The sequence below is a fragment of the Schistocerca gregaria genome, chromosome 1 (assembly GCF_023897955.1).
Source record: "Schistocerca gregaria isolate iqSchGreg1 chromosome 1, iqSchGreg1.2, whole genome shotgun sequence".
NCBI classification, from domain to species: domain Eukaryota; kingdom Metazoa; phylum Arthropoda; class Insecta; order Orthoptera; family Acrididae; genus Schistocerca; species Schistocerca gregaria.
Window position 1 is genome coordinate 640008517 of NC_064920.1, and position 17743 is coordinate 640026259.

At 37.0% G+C, this 17743-nt stretch overlaps 1 protein-coding gene across 3 annotated transcripts in view; it reads left to right on the forward strand.

The window, feature by feature from the left end:
- Positions 1–17743, forward strand: part of LOC126360439 (choline transporter-like 1) — a 141831-nt gene that overhangs the window by 63683 nt on the left and 60405 nt on the right. For all 3 annotated transcript variants that reach the window (XM_050007711.1, XM_050007710.1, XM_050007712.1), the window contains one exon: positions 13546–13685. In XM_050007711.1, coding sequence (XP_049863668.1) covers positions 13546–13685 — 140 coding nt within the window. The remainder of the gene's footprint in view (positions 1–13545; positions 13686–17743) is intronic.

Sequence of the window (17743 nt, forward strand, 5' to 3'; positions counted from 1 at the left end):
TCTGAGGGTAACTCACCTGTCTGATACATCTTGCTCACCAGATGGAAGAATTTTGGCATGACTGGCTTTCCCAAGGCTGTCAGTAGTGCTAAAGGAATGTGTTAGGTCTTTCAGTGCTCCATCAAATTCTTCACGCAGTATTGTATCTCCCATCTCATCTTCATCAATGTCCTCTTCCATTTCCGTAATACTGTCTTCAAATACATTGCCCTTGTATAGACCCTCTATATACTCCTTCCACCTTTCTGCTTTCCCTTCTTTGCTTACGACCGGTTTTCCATCTGAGCTCTTGGTATTCATACAGGTGGTTCTGTTTTCTCCAAAGGTCTCTTTAATTTTCCTGTAGGCAATATCTATCTTACCCCTAGTGATATACGCCTCAGTGTGAATGTGAAGAAGTGGCACACCAGCTGTGTGTGTGTGTGTGTGTGTGTGTGTGTGTGTGTGTGTGTGTGTAAAAAAGAAGAAGAAGAAGGCAGTTTTTAGTAACAAGATTGGTCTTCGCAGAGGGTGGTGATGTGTGAGGGGGAATGCTGATGTATTCGACGCTTGGTTCTATCAATAGAAACTGCAGTGTTTACCTTTACCATGCAGTTTTGACACTAAAATATGTGATGGACCCATCAGACATCTTTTTTCCTGCCACTTACATGCAGTTACTGTTGTTAGCAAAGTGGTTATTGCCAAGTGTGAATGTGCATTGTTTTCCTTTCAAGTCTCACTCTAAGGGGTATAGACAGGGTGCTAGTTTGTTGGTGTACAGAATAAATAATAATAATAATAATAAATCAGTACTTAAATGTACAGCTCGAAACTGGCAGTACATTTACACTCTGAAGCCGATATTTTTATTGGCCAGTATGTTGATATTTTTTCCATCAATATATGGATACTTTTTCTCGGTATATCGAAAACTGATATTGATACTTTTTAAATATTAATATATCGGATTCCTGGTATTTTTAAAAATATCAACAACTCTAATGCTGCCTCATACATGTTCTTCACTCTCCGATGGATGTCTACTGGTGTTTGTCCTTTGGTAGCCAAGAAAAGAATAACAAAACCTTGGTTATGTTATTTACTGCATGTATGTTGGAAAGGGGCGAATACCACACTAGTCCCATACCTACAGGTCAGTGCTTATATATCCTCATAGGAGTCATGCTACGTAGCATATATGCTGCAATAACATCCTCCAATGGAAATATTTTGATCATTCTTTATATTTTATCTCATGCCAACAAATACACATGATCTCATATATGATGTCCACGTCGAAACTGGTAACTGCTATAATGATGCAGTAGTAGCAAAATTTATTACCAAAATACAAAGGGCAACTAAAAGAAGTGGAATGATTTGTGTTTCCAGTAAACTAAATGAAGAGGCATTTGTGACCTAACTGAAGGGGAACTTGATATTTTTAGCTGTGGATTGGAGCAGAAGTTAAGAACATTTGATCAGACACAGGATAATATAGTGTGGGATACATATTATAGATGCAATAATGATGATATCCTTACCTTTCCTATCTGGTGGCACGTCGCTCTAATAGATAAGACTGCAGGTTCATTTTCTGACGTATTTAAAATAAGCATTGAATTGTCGTCTAGTGTAACTGCCTTTCCAGATATGGTCTGCCATGTCTCACACCATACATATACTTATTCTGAAATTCTTTAAGGACCTTCAGTTCTTTTGACTCCCATATCTTCTGAACTGGAAGGACTGGAATAAGAATGCTGTACACGATATTATGTTTCAACACACAATTACTTTTATTACTGCAAATCACACAAATGCTTGTCCTGTAAGAAGACTGTACTCTGCCAGAAACCAAGAATGGGCATGTGTTTAAAATGGCCATAATTAGTTTTATATTATTCTGTAGTGACCAGCAAGTCATGCTAATATTGGCAAGGATTCATATCCCGCACCATCACTTTCCGTGAACTGTTATATAATCTCTGACTGAAACCAGAGCTAACACAGATTTTCTATTATTTCATAAGACGTATGTTGTAATAGATATGTACATAGTATAACAGTCCTTTGGTTGTGCCTGTCTGCAACTCAACATTTCATTTTTATGGTGAGCAGCAGTCTATCCTTTTCCTACTATTGTTGGTATTCCAAACTGGACTTTCCATTGTTTGATTTAACCATGCAATTCTTTGTATTATGTGAATGTCTTCACCATTGCTGTTTCTTCTGTGCAGGCAGTTAAAAATCCATATCTACTTTTAATCTGCTAAATGATGTAGAGTACATCTTCATAAATTGGATTATACTGCTCTTCTCTTTTACAATGTGGTACCACATTGTACTTAAATGAAATGACACAATTTCAGAGACTTTACTGGTCTCATTTAGATATAATTTTATGTACATAGACTGAAGCAATGAGTGAAAATTTGTGCTAAGACTGGGAATCAAACCAGGGTCTTCTGCTTTTTAGGCAAGTGGCTTTGTCACTAAGCTACCTTGGCACAGAAGTTCACACAACTGCACAGATTACTCTGGCATGCCTCCCTCCTCCATCCAATTGATCCAAAGTCTCAGTGCGACCCCAGTCTGCTTTAATTTCCCCCTTATACACGAACGAATTTTCACTCATCATTTCAGTCTGTATACATAAAATCATAAATGAAAAAGACCAGTAAAATCTCTGAAATTTTGTCAATTCATTTGTAGATGTATCTGCACCTGGGTTTCAGGCTGGATCCCCCATTTTGCATTCTATGCTTAGGTGTTATTCCAGAACATGGAGAGCCTCACCAATTCTATTCATATGTAAGGGGGAATTTAAAGTAGACTGGAGCGGCAGTGAGAATTTGGATCGCGAAGGGAGGCATGCCAGGGTACTCATGCTGTTGGACAAACTGCTGTGCCGAGATGGATTAGTGGCTGACACACCTGCCTAGTAAGCAGGAGACATGGGTTCAGTTTCCCCGACCTTGATACAAATAAATTTTCACTCACCACTTCAGCCTATATACATAACATCATACATAAATGAGCGGTAACATATTTGTTCATTACAACATGCTTGAAAATTCCTATTAAAAGATGAATTGTCAACTGAATTGTAAATTTGTTTCTGTAACTTAATGATGATTGATCCATACTGTGGCATGTGGTGTATCTCTGAACCAGGATGAGACACTGTGGAATAACTGCCAAATCAGCAGATACTGTAAAGGGAAGTAAGGCTGTTGTCATTAGCCTGTCTTGTACAGACACTGCATCTGTTCACTTTGTTTGTGTACACATAAAAGTAAACAGTTTCCCACATAGTATGCTATTCTAAACTTGTTACACCATAGATCCCTCCCTTTGGACAAATGATGTCAATGAGCTACAGTGAACATTCATAGTTAAGAACTAACTTCAACACCGTTAAGTAAAATTACTTACAACTTGTGCCTTTTATGTTGTTGCCTTTGAAACTTCACGAAAAAAGCTATTAACATATCTCCTCCGTAATAAGCATTGACTTAGCATCAGTTTGATCAAGATTACATACACATCTTTACAAAGTAATCATTCATTTAATATCATTATGAATTCTCAAAGTACCTTAGATTCATGAAACATTTTGACCATCATTATTTCTTTGTGTGTGTAGATTAGCCACAAAGTAGGCTGACAAAGCAGTCACATCTCTCTTTTAATCATTAATACTCCTGTTATACTGGATGAGTACTTGAGTTTATTACAAGTTGTGTAACATAAAGTGAATATTGATCTTAATTATTATTTCTGCTATTTATCAACCTGAAAGCTGGGTGGATTCAGGTTACCTTATCAACAAGGTTGAGGTTACGGATATGAAAGTAGCTAGGATGATTGCAGGTACAAGTAGGTGTGAACAATGGCAGGAGGGTGTCCACAATTAGGAAATCAAAGAAAAACTGGGAATGAACTCTATAGATGTAGCAGTCAGGGCGAACAGGCTTGATGGTGGGGTCATGTTACACGCATGGGAGAAGCAAGGTTACCCAAGAGACTCATGGGTTCAGCAGTAGAGGGTAAGAGGAGTCGGGGCAGACCAAGGAGAAGGTACCTGGATTCAGTTAAGAATGATTTTGAAGTAATAGGTTTAACATCAGAAGAGATACCAATGTTAGCACTGAATAGGGGATCACGGAGGAATTTTATAAGGGGGCTATGGTCCAGACTGAATGCTGAAAGGCATAATCAGTCTTAGATGATGATGATGATGATTCACCAACTGTGCCTGGAAGTTACTTGTGTTGCAGGTTTTATGTAAATGGACAAGAGAAGGGGTTCCACAATAGAAACTATTGAATGTGGAAAGTAGGAGGATATACAGGGTACTTTTGGTGGAGAAGAAAGAAAAAGAATTGGAAATTGTTAAAAATGAAGAAGAGAACAAGAGAGACCCCAAAGAGAGATTCTCATCCCAGCCACTCCTTTCTCCCCCTACCCCAAGGGTCTGTCCCTGGAATGTACTTCACTGAAGGGCTGGATGATGAAGATGTTTGCCACTCCTGCAGAACAGTCAGCCCTGACTTCACCTCCACCGACCCCAAACAGTGGTTCTAACACCCTGCAATTGATAGGCTATGGAGACAGTAGTAACTTGAACAATAATTCTCTCTTTTTAATTAATTAAACTTTTAACATAACTCAGGCTTTGTTATCGATACCCATTACTTGGTTTATTACTTCCCTTTCAGAATTAAAAGTAGGAAAATTAGGTGAATGACTTACACTAAATTAAGCTAGCCATCCCTAAAAAGTCTGTAGAAACTCAACCTTCAAGGTCAGTTGATCAGTAAAGATTTAAATATCCCTGGTACAAAATTTTTAGTAAGCAATTTTACTACCAAACATTTGGAAAACATACAAAACATTACAAGATATGAGATGATATAGTTGTATACCATTCCTACATCAGATGCTATAAGAAATTGGGGTATTTATTATTATTATTATTGAGGATATTTTTTTGCCACATACTTTCAGGCTGCACTTCTGCACATACAGATATGTAATACATCAATTCTTAGTAGCACTACCTTTAAATAAGCCTGCCTGACTAGCCGCATGGTCTAACGCGCTGCATCCCAAGTGGGAAGCTATGCCGGTCCCCGGCACGAATCCACCTGGTGGATTAGTGTCGAGGTCCACTGGGAGCCGAACTGTACCCTGGGTTCAATGTGGGGCGGCAGTGAGGCCGGTGGACTGCTGTGGTCTGTTGTTGGGTTGTGAACCACTGATGGCTACGGCAGGACAAAGCCTCTCCGTCATTTCATATATACAACTTCAAATAATAGAAGTTATGTGCTTAGAACAATCAGCAATCTTTTATTACATGGCATTCTATATTTAATTTTTTATTGTTCCCAGCATTATAAACAGCCTATAAACCTCAAACAGTTGCATCATAATTACTCATTCTTTAACTTATCATATGCAAATGGGCTACTAAACTCAGGTAGGTTCATCTACTTTGGCGTAAGCCTCAAAATAAATCCCGTTTGTGTGTTTTTGTATAGAGAGAGTTCCAGAGGGAGCATTAAATAATGATTGACCGAAGCGGGTAAATGAATACTGTATAAGGTGAATGGGCAACTCTGAGAGATGAGATAGTGAAATTAGCAGAGGGTCATATAAGTAAAAAGAAAAAGCCTACTAAAGATTCGTGGATATCACAGGAGGTATTGAATTTAATTGAAAGGAGAAAATGTGTAAAATGCAGCAAATGAAGCAAATGGGTGAAAGGAAATACTAATGTCTAAAAAATGAGACTGACGGGACATGCAAAATGGCTAAGCAGGAACGGCTACTGAACAAATGTAAGGATATAGAAGCATTTATAACCAGAGGTAAAGTAGGTACTGCCTATAGGAAAATTAAAGAGGTGTATGGAGAAAAGAAAAGCAGCTGTATAAATATCAACAGCTCAGATGAAACACCAGTACTAAGCAAAGAAAGGAAAGCTGGAGGTTAGAAGGAGTATATATAGGGGCTTTACAAAGGAAATAAACTTAAAGGCAGTATTATAGAAAGGGAAATGGAAGTAGTTGAAGATGAGGTAGGAAATATGATAAAGTGAGATGAATTTGACAGAGCACTGAAAGACCTAAGTCAAATCAAGGCCCCTGGAGTAGATAACATTCCCTCAGAACTACCGATATCATTGACAGAGCCAACTGTAAAAAACTATTCCACCTGGTGTGCAAGATGTGTAAGGCAGGTGAAATACCCTCAGACTTCAAGAAGAATGATAATTCCAATTCCAGAGAAAGCAGGAGCTGAAAAGTTGTAAATGTTATTAAACTGTATAAAACATGAGTGCAAAATAGTAACATGAATTGTTTACAGAAGAATAAAAAAACTGATAGAGAAACTGACCTTTGGGAAGATCAGTTTTGGTTCTAGTGAAATGTAAGAACATGTGAGGCAATACTGATCCAACACTTTATCTTAGAAGATAGGTTAAAGAAAGGCAAACCTACCTTTATAGCATTCGTCAATTTGGAGAAAGCTTTCGACAATGTTACTGGAATACGCTGTTCAAAATTCTGAAGGTAAGTAAAATACAGGGAGTAAGCATAGTAAAGGGCTAAGCATAGGTAAAATACAGGTAGTGAAATGTTTTTTACAAGTTGTAAAGATATTAGACAGCTGTTATAAGACTTGGGGGGTGTGAAAGGGAAGCACTGGTTGAAAGGGGAGTGAGACAGGGTTGTAGCCTGTCCCAACTGTTGTTCAGCCTGTACAGTAAGCATGCAGTAAAGGAAACAAAAAAAAATTGGAGTAGGAATTTAAGTTCAGGTAGAAGAAATAAAAAGTTTGAGGTATGCCGATGACATTGTAATTCTGTCAGAGACAACAAATTACTTGGAAGACAATTGAACAGAATGCACAATATCATGAAAGATTGGTTTAACAAAAGGAAGAGAAGGGTAATGGAATGTAGTTGAATTAATTCAGGCAATGCTGAGGAAATTAGATTAGGCAATGAGACACTAAAGTTAGTAGATGAGTTTTGCTATTTAGGCAGCAAAAAAACTGGCTGTGGCTGAAGAAAAGATGATATAAAATGCAGACTAGTAATGGCAAGAAAAGTGTTTCTGAGGTAGATAAATTTGTTAACATCAAATATAGATTAAAGTGTTAAGAAATCTTTTTGGAAGGTATTTGTCTAGAATGTAGCGTTATATGGAAGTAAAATGTGGGTGATGAACAGCTCGGACAAGAAGAGAATAGAAACTTTTGAAATGTTGTGCTAGGGAAGAATGATGAAAATTATATGGGTACATCATGTAACCAATGAGAAGGTTATGGATAGAATTGGGGGGGGATAGACATTTGTGTCATAACTGGACTAAAAGGAGGATTCGGTTGATACAACACATTTTGAGACATCAAGGAATCAACATTTAGTGTTGGAGGGAAGGGTGAGGGATAAGAATTGTAGAGGGAGATGAAGTAAGCAGGTTCAAAAAGATCTTGGTTGCAGTAGTTACTTGGAGTTGAGGAGGCTTGCACAGAATAGAGTAGCATGAAGACCTGCAGCAAACCAGTCTACTGACTGAGCACCATAACAACAACAACAACAACAACAACAACAAGGAGGCTTATGTCATTGTTTACCTATAGGACCCCCTGTCCTGTTCAGTATACCACGTATATAAGGGCTTAGTGCCCTGTTTAATATTACATACTACTCAGCCTTCCTATTTTCTTGTATATTTTGAGATAACTTTCTCCTAGTGTATTTAGAATCCTTACATGATTGTCGAGCCCCTCATCTGCTATATTAAGTGCACTCCTTTCTACATTATAGTAAGTCATAATTTTAATTTTTTTCCTACACATGTGCTGCTTGCAACGAGTATACTTATATAGGTCTCCTCTTAATACTATCTGGATGCTAGCATGTCAAATAATTAATGTATAGGTAAAGGGTACCTTTCCATTTCCTTCCCCATTTGATATGATGCTGCTAATAGCCAGCTTTCGTTTAAAGAAAATACCCACTTGGATGATGTATCTCTCTCACAGTCTAGGAATATTTGTTGGTCAAAATTTGCTGTTTTATATGCATAGATGTTCACCTCATTAGTAACAAATATGTATTATGAGTACTATACCAAGGTCAGATGATGTCAGCAAAATACGAATACAAATATATACTGAACAAGTCTAGGTGCAGTAACAGTTAATCAGTTACCAACATGTCAACAGTATAGTATTCAAAATTCATACTTCAGTTTGCATAGAATGTATGCAGCAAGAGTATGAAAGTAACTGGTGAATTGACAGCACTTTGCAATCAGTGAAATTTACTACCACCTATTTGTAATAGTTCACATTAATCACCTGCTTGAGGGGAGTGATAGATTGTTGATGATGTCCAGTTTCACAAAATGAAGCAATCAGAACAGATGTTGAAACAATAATATTTCATTGTGTATGCCCAATTTTGGAATAATATAATTCCATCTTTTGGCTTACAATAAAGTGCAGATGAACTGAGGTTGTTTTGCACTGTATGTCACGTGCGGGACAAAAGCTCTGTGTACCACATTCATAGAGTGGGAAACATAGTGAAGTGACAGGTAGACCAGACGAGCAAGACAGTGGTTGCTGTCACTTTCCTATGTTCCCTATTTTATAAAGCAGGAAATGGAACTTTTGTTCCACAGATTCCATCGGTGGAAAACAACTTTAGTTCATGTGCCCTGTATTGTAGAATAGAAGATGGAATTATATTATTCCGGGACTAGTTGTAAACTATAAAATATTATTGGTTCAACAACTGTTGTGGTTTTTTCATTTTGTGACAATGGACATGTATTGTTATGGTTGCACTAAGGAAAGACCTCTTTGTATATTGTTAATGTATCATTACATCACAGTATGTACTTCATTCACATAACTACTTTAGCTAGGAATGCTATCTTCTGTCATGACACACACCTCATATGACCTTATACACACTTTGAGTGTTACTAATTAAGTAACATATAGGCTCTGAAGCATAGTAGCTTCTAAATTTCATTACTCAATATATGGTTATGCATAATGTGTAATAGTTATTGTGTGTTCTTTTCTTTTCATTGCACTGTTCACTTTCTTCTCATCATGTATACAATATATAAAGAAAATGTAGTTTCAAAGAAGACAATAAAAGAGTAAAAGACTTTCATATGAAATCTAAACTGAAAAATATATATAGCAGACAGCTGGGAACCTAGTGGGCATTGCTCCACTTAGTCTATACATTAACTATCATTTCTGTGTACCTATGGCATTGAAAAGAGTATCCCAAGACAACATTTTGGACACCTTAAGCAACCCACACCTCTCAGTTCCCTTAATATATGTGTGAGGATGTCTACCTTCAACTTCAAATGAGCCTTTTTGCCTTCTTGTATCTAGGACCAAAATATTTGAAATCAATATGTGACTTAATATTAAGTCTAAACATAATTGCATAACTGAATCTAACTTCATACTTTTTGAAAGTAGTCACTTTACTAAATATTACATATAAATTATTAGCCTTGGAAAATCCTGGCCTCAACTGTCATTATTCTTTGTCCCTTACCCTCTAGCCCCTTCCTATTCCCATTTCAGCACTACACAGTTGTAACGTGCCGGGGTGTATCCTCACCCGGGGCACCACATGTAACGTGCCGGGACATGTCCTTTTGTTAGTGCCTCTTACTAGTTCACGTCACAACCAGATGTATCGGTATTGAAACATTTCCTCACCCAGTACATAGTGTGCAGTGTTCTCTACCTACCTTGCGTTGCTTATTCAATATTGTCTTCCTGGTAGCTGCGCCCATCTCACCTAAATCACACTGAAATTAGGCAGCCAGATCCTAGGTTAAGTTTTCCAAAATCAAAAGTCAAGATCGTATTCATTGTTGAACATTTATGTCAAACACAGTGCGATTTATTTGTTATCACTCGCACACACAATATTCATGTGACCTGGCCTCTTACACTTAATCATCACATTAGGTAGGTCAAAAACTTCCAGTCTTTAACAAAGTTTACAATTACAACTACCGAAAAATTAACCAGCTTGCCGCACTTTTGCTCCAAGAGAATCTGACCGAGAACTACTTGAAAACTGCACCAGACGAGCGCTTGAATATTTGACTATTTCTGTTAATATGTTATAGTTTATTATTTCCCAGGGTTAAAATGATCCTTTCTAACTGGTTTTGAAGTTAACTATTGGGTTTTATTATTTAAATAACATGAGTGAACTCTATCAATTTAAATACATGGAACTAACTTATGTATCCGCCGTGGGAATTCCCGACTTATAACCACGGCAGCCCTCTTGAACAACAATTTTTACATATTCAGATTTACTTAATTCTTAATTAATGCACTTACAAAGTTGAGACTGGAGTTATTTTACGTAGAAAAATAAAAGTAGCAAAAGTATCGAAACAGATCTCGAAATTATTGGGTAGTTTGTTCACAATTGGCACTGAAAGTCATACAGGCTACAGATTTTAAGTCTTAATATCTATTTAACTAATACACTTTAGGTTAATTTAAACACTTTGCTGGAATCAGTAAAAATTAGGCTTTCTTTTGGATGCAGTCTTATAGCTGAATTTGGTCTATTAGCTCACTCGAATTTTACTTAATATGTAGTGCACAATATACGTCACTGTCCATAACTGTTAATAGTATGCATTTCCAATAAAACTGATTAGCTCACTACTTTCAGAATAGAATGTACTGAAATAATAGATTTTACTAGGGGAATTTTATTTAAACTATTTCTGAATTCTGTACTATGAGGCTGAAGGCCACAGAATCTGTAGTCGGAATCTGAGTAGTGAAAATGAAAATAAATAAATAAATAAATAAAAGTTCATTGCTTAACTAAGTTACTGAAGGAGTGTAAAACCAAAACAGGATAGTGGGCAACCCTGTTTCGTTACAGTCCTCGGCCCACCAATGCACCCACAATGTTTTTACCTTTCTCCTTTTCCACTAACCCTCCCTCCCTCCTCCCCCCTCCCCCTCCCCCTCCCCCTCCTTCGTCCAACCTTCCAACTGCACCTATCTGCCTACCCTCTCTCCACTTCGTTCCTGTATGCTCCCATAAGCAGCATCTTACTGTCCCCCACCCCTACTCTGCTATGCGTCCGTCTCCCCACCTCAGCCTTCTCCTTAACCCCACCACCTGGTCGTGTCTCCTGTCGTATGCAGCTGCTTGCAGTCTGGTTTCAGCAACCAGAGACCGTGGTCGTGTGTGTGTGTGTGTGTGTGTGTGTGTGTGTGTGTGTGTGTGTGTGTGTGTAATATTGTAAATGATTAGCCTATTTTTTTTACAAAATACAAAATAATAGTACACAACCTCAAGTAAACACCAACGCAGAAGAAAACGTATACTACCGAGCATATGGCAACACAAATCTAGTCAATAACATTGAAATCCTTGGTTCAATGTGTTGTCCCACCAGCTTAATTTCAGTTCTGCATCAAAATCAGATTCCCAAATGTACTTAATTAGGCCCCTTTTCTGGGAAAAGGTACAACATTCGGTTGAATCTTCAGTTCAAAGGAAGGACTTATTACACTCCTCCAAAAGTGCGAAGTTGGAACAAATTCATGTCTGATGTTTGTTTGTATTCAATTTAGTTCTACAAAGTCTGTAGTTAATAGACTTGTGACAGATTCAGGCAGTTTACTTATGTCAGAATGTAACTTCTCTGCCAATTATTAATTATCTCTCTGTTTCCTTGATGAAATTCTTTAGTACATACAGTTAAAATATTGTTTAGACAGCATACCACATCGGCGGTGGTGGCTAATGTGTCAGTCGCTTTTCCAATATGTCATCCCAATTATCTATTTGCTCTTATCAACTCTACAAAGTCAGTGCCAAATTGTTTTGCGCTTGTGTTTAACTTATAAATTTTAGCACCTAAAGCTTTTAAACTTGGGTCAATAATACCTAGGTTAGTATCTGATTTGCCAATAAGATATTTACTAAACCACGTGAACAATTCTTTCATTTATTGCTACATTCTTTGGATCGGTACAAGTACACAGTAAAAGCGATGCCAAATTTACAACTAATCCTCCAATGCTGTCAGTTGTCCCAGTGTATTGGCAACTTCATTGAAAAAGTTGAAAAACTTTTATTGCCAAACTCACTTCTGATTAGTCCATAACATACACCACCACCATACAACAACAATGGAAGTTCAATTTGGACTGAATACAGCTCACCAAATTTCCTTACCTATCTCTCTGCCTCATCGAGATGCCAACAGGAAGCTAGGCTGATGTGATGGTCAGACTGCATTGTTGATAGTGTGTGGACAGCTGCTGCTGTAGGTTGATGAGCTTGGTGAAATGGCTGTTGGTTACTGGGCATCATTTTGAACTGACAAGGCAATTGTAGTCCTTGGGAATTGCTGTCAGGGATTATCCGACTAGTGGACTGATAAAATTCTTCTTTGATGTTGTTATTATCATTAGATTTAATGACTGCTCATCAGAAAATTGATTCTTCTTTAATCTATTCAAATGTAGTGTTGTTAATTGCTTTTGCATTACTACGAAATTTTGGCTGTCAATGTGGTTATTTAGGACAGTAGCAATATGTTTTGGTAAAATTTTTCTTCAAAAAAGATATTTCCTTAGTAATTTGTAATTAATTTATTCTGCATCTGAAAATTTTGTCAGTTTTCCAACTCACAAATCTTCTGCATCCTGTCATGTCACCAGAATGAAATTATTTTCTCAGCCCTATCATATAACTGAGTCAGAATGAAATGTTTCTGTTTCTGGGTGTGAGCTGTAATTGTATGACTCAAAACTAATCATGTTAATAAAATACCACAAAAAAAACAATTGAATTGAATATCCAGTAACATTACATTAATTAAATGCAGCTGAAAGTCAATAAAGATCAATAACACCAAAATATTATTTTTAATTTAACTGTGGGGATATGTGCATGACCAGTTATGGTGTACAGTCTTTCATGTTGTAACATACTATTTTGATGTATTGATAAATGACCATTTTTGTAATTATGCTCTCTTGTCAAATACAACTTTTTGGCCTCTGGAAATCTTGTAGTTGAGTGGATTAATCAGCAAAGCAAATAACTACTCCTTTTGATATGGTAACACTGTTAGGAGTATTTAAGATTTTCTGCAAAGATCCCTCACTAGGTCTTTGAGAAAGTTGTGTCTTTGAGAGCATAATTTAAAAGTTATGTTGACTATTGTACAGTTATTGCTGAAATGAAATTGGGCTAGAGGTGTCAGCATAACACTGCCCCAAAAAAGTGAGAAATTTTAATGAATAAAATGTTATGTGGTCAGCCAAATTGTATTAGTGAATACTCACAAACATCAGTCTTAAAATTTCAAGATTTTAATAGTAGCCTTGTTATTTTATGAAAGTGTATTGAGAATTGATGTTTATTTCACTTCCTGGTGAAATATGTTGTTATTTATTGAAAAGATGGTTTTCTTCATAAGTATGTTTTCTTTTACATTTGAACAGGTGGCACTTGCTTCTTGTGGTACACATATGCTCGAATCCGTAAAGAACTTAATGCAACACCTGCAAATCAAATTCTTGAGGAATCTGTTCAGAATGAGAGTGCATTTCTTGCATATTCAATCATTGCCACAATTATAACAGTAAGTAATTATTTTTCCACATAGAATGGAGAAGTCTTGGTATAAAGATAAGTGCTGATGTATCATAATATAGTTTAGTAATGGTGTAAGGTATGTTGTTAAATTTATCCTTGTCGCTTCTTTTAGAACAATATGCATATACTATAGAAATTAACATTTTTCTTGTACATCGTAGACACACATCATTAAGCATATCTGTTCCACCACACTAATTAGTTAGTTACTTTCATATTCCATGGATCATTTTGTATGATAAATCGTCATGATGTGGAATGAGTCATTTTACATTCATATTGAAAATTATTTTGTACATCTATTTGTACTCTGAACATCACCATCCTTTTTTATTTTATTTATTTATTTATTTCCCCAAAATGAAAACAAGATATACAGATTGAGTTGGCAATTCCTACCCACCAACTTTTACACATTACAGACATAGAAATTCTTTTACGGAATAGAAAGATTTGTCAAGGAGAAACTTTTATTTTCAAATTTTATCTTGCTGTCTGTTAGACATTTTATATCAGTGTGAAGTGGTCAAAAATATTTGTTGCAGTATTGTGCATCCCTTTCTGTGCTAAAGGAAACCGTAATGTTGAGTAATGAATGTTATTTTTTCTTCTAGTAATGTAATTATGTACCTCATTGTCCCTTTTGAACTGTAGTGGATTATTTACAGCAAACTTCATGAGGGAATAAATATATTGTGAAGCAGTAGTTAGAATGCCCAACTTCTTAAACATGTCTAATGGATGATAGCGGGTGAGCACCACACATTCTTACAGCACATTTTTGGGTAATGAAGACCTTCTTTCTTAAAGATGAGTTACCCTGGAACATTATCCCATATGACATTACTGAATGAAAATATGCAAAATATTTGAACTTACTGATGTGTCTCCCCAAGATTTGCAATGAGTCTTAAGTGCAAATGTGACTGAACTAAGTTGTTTTAGGAGTTTCAAAATGTACTTTTCCCAATGTAAATTCTCAACAGTATGGACCCACAAGAATTTTGAAGTTTCCACTCTATTATTATTTCCTCACCATGTATTACACTTATCATTGGTGTATTACCACTACATGTGCAGAACTGAATATGATGTTTCTTTGTGAAATTCAGGGTGAGACCATTCGCAGGAAACCAGTCAATAATACTTTTGATAACTTTGTTCACCATTTCTTCTTTTCCGTATGTATACTGAGAGTGATTACAATACTGGTGTTATCTGCAAAAAGAACTAATTCTGCTTGTTATACATTAGATGGTAGATCATTTACATATATGAGAAACATTAGTGGACCTAAGATTGAGCCTTGGGGAGCCCCATACGTGATTTCTCCCCAGTCAGAATTATGTCCTTGGATTCTGTTGGTTGAATTACTACTAATTACAACTTTCTGCATTCTTTTGGTTAGATGTGACAATCCATTGGTTGGCTATGCCATCTATCATATAAAACTTCAATTTATCTAGGAGTATACTATGATTCACACAATCAAATACCTTGGATAGGTCACAGAAAATACCTACCGGTGCTATTTTTTTTTATTAATCCTTCTAATATCTGGTATGTGAACATATAAGTGGCATTCTCAGTAGAGTAACCCTTCTGTAACCCAAACTGTGATTTGCTGAAATATTATTGTTGCCAAGGTGAGATACTATTCTAGAATACATCAACTTCTCAGAAATTTGATGTTAGCAGTGAAATAGGTTGGTAGTTGCTGATGTCACTCTTATCACCTTTGTTAATGAGGTATTTAACAACAGCATATTTTATTCCCTCTGGAAAAATGCCTTGAGTTAGTGATTACATATTTCGGACAATACCAGACTTATTATATGGGAGCAAATCTTTAGTACTCTTTGGAAATACCATCAAAACCAGAAGACCTTTTATTCTTGAGAGAATGTATGACTCTCTTAATTTCAGAAGTAGAAGTTGGTGGTATATTCATATGAAGTAATTTTTTCAAACAATGGAAAATCCAGGATGGAATGTAAAAACACGAGAGAAGGAAAGTTGCTACTCACCATATAGCGGATATACTGAGCCATGAAAGGTACAATAAGAAGATTCACACAATCAGTAAGCTGTCTGTCTGCTTGAGCGGCCACCGACAAACTGTGGCCAAAAAACAAGTGGACCACCCTGTAGCTGAACATACTGCCAAACATGATACCCCTCATGTCAATGACTGCTTCACAGCCTGTGCCATATGGATCCTTCTCACCAACACCAGCTATTCTGAATTGCACAGGTGGGAACTTTCCCTGCAATACATTCTACGTTCCTGTAACCCTCCTGGCCTCAACCTTCGTTAGTCACTGTCCTCACCCATCCAGCCCCCTCCCTGTTTCCATTCCAGCACTACACAGCCGTCATTTCACCACCACACCCAGCCTTTTAATTTCTTTTTATTTCTGTCCTTTTCGCTACTAACCCCCCTCCACACCTTCTCTCCTGCCCTCCATCTAAACTGCAACACTTCACTCTACGCCACTCCCACCATACTACCCCTCCCCCTCCCCGTCCCAACCTCCTCCTTACCCCCACCCAGTCGCCACTCCCATCATGCACTGGTGCTACCGCTCGCAGTGTAGTTTCAGCTCTCTGAGACTGCAGACGTGTGTGTGTGTGTGTTTGTGTGTGTGTGTGTGTGTGTGTGTGTGTGTGTGTGTGTGTGTGTGTCTACTGGTGACAAAGGCCTTAATGGCCGAAAGCTATAATTGTGTGAATCTTTTTATTGTGCCTATTGTGGCTCAGCATCTCCACTATATGGTGAGTAGCAATTTTCCTTCTCTCATACTGAAGTAATTTTTTGACAGTTACTTCTTCAGCATATTGCTGTGATCTTTCTCTTAAACTGCTGGTCCCCCGCCTTTCTACTATGTTATTAAGTGATTATTAAATACATTTTCTACCTATGACTTGTCATTTATAACCCTTCCATTCAATTCAACAGTAATATCCTCTTTGGTGGTTGGTTTTCCTTTGTCTTCCTTCACTATATTCTGTATTGCCGTAACTGTGTTGTCAGACATACTGATTTCTGACATTATGTGCATGTGATTTTTTAATGACCTTTCTTAGCAATTTTGAGTAGTTTTTGTAGTGCGCAACTACTGCAGGGTCTCTACTTGTTTTTGCCAAAAGATATATTTCCCTTTTTTCTTTCACAAGATACTTTAAGCCACATAGTGATCCATGGATTTTTACATGGCTGTTTAATGTTCCTTCTGATTAGCTTATGTGGAAAGCTATTTTCAAATACTGATATGAATTTACCTTGGAATAGATTTTTGGGACCTTATCTCTCCAATTCATCTTGTCTTAACTTTATTCTCTCTTGCTCATTTTTTGTTTCACTTTTTATAACCAACCTTCTTTGCTGCATTTCTGTGTACCCTTATCTCAATTTATCTCTGATAGCAACTCCTGTACTTCCTGCTCTGCTTCTTCTCCATCTCTGTGGTCTGTGGAATTTGCTACCATCTTTCACATCCTTCACCCTTGCTGACCGCAGGTAACCTTACACACACACACACACACACACACAACTACCTAAATGAATCCAGTTCCCACCATTTATCACACAATAATTTAGTCCCAAATGTGTCAGTGTGAAGAGCTCAGCCAATTTCAGATCACCTGGCATCTGAATTAATAGTTTTAAAACACTGTGTTCTGGTAGAACAGAAGTAAATGGCACGAAATCCAGATTAGATCAGCATTCAGCCATGAAAAACAGATATATCCACAACACTCATTTCATTCTAAGGAGGTACCTCAGGCAAGAGAGGATTCCTACCAGGCAAATATTGCATTATACCAATGTTCTGCCCTGTGCCAAAAATTGTGAAAAAAATTACAGTATTTAGTCAAAGACAGTTTTGGCTTGAGAGTACTCAGTGTATACAACATGCCATGTGAAATTGACAAAAATAATGTAGAGCAGACAGTATGCCTAGTGTCTAAGGATTCCACTGAACATAAACAGCACAAGTTCAGAAACTTTTGAAAAATTATCAGCAGTGTTACATAATGTTG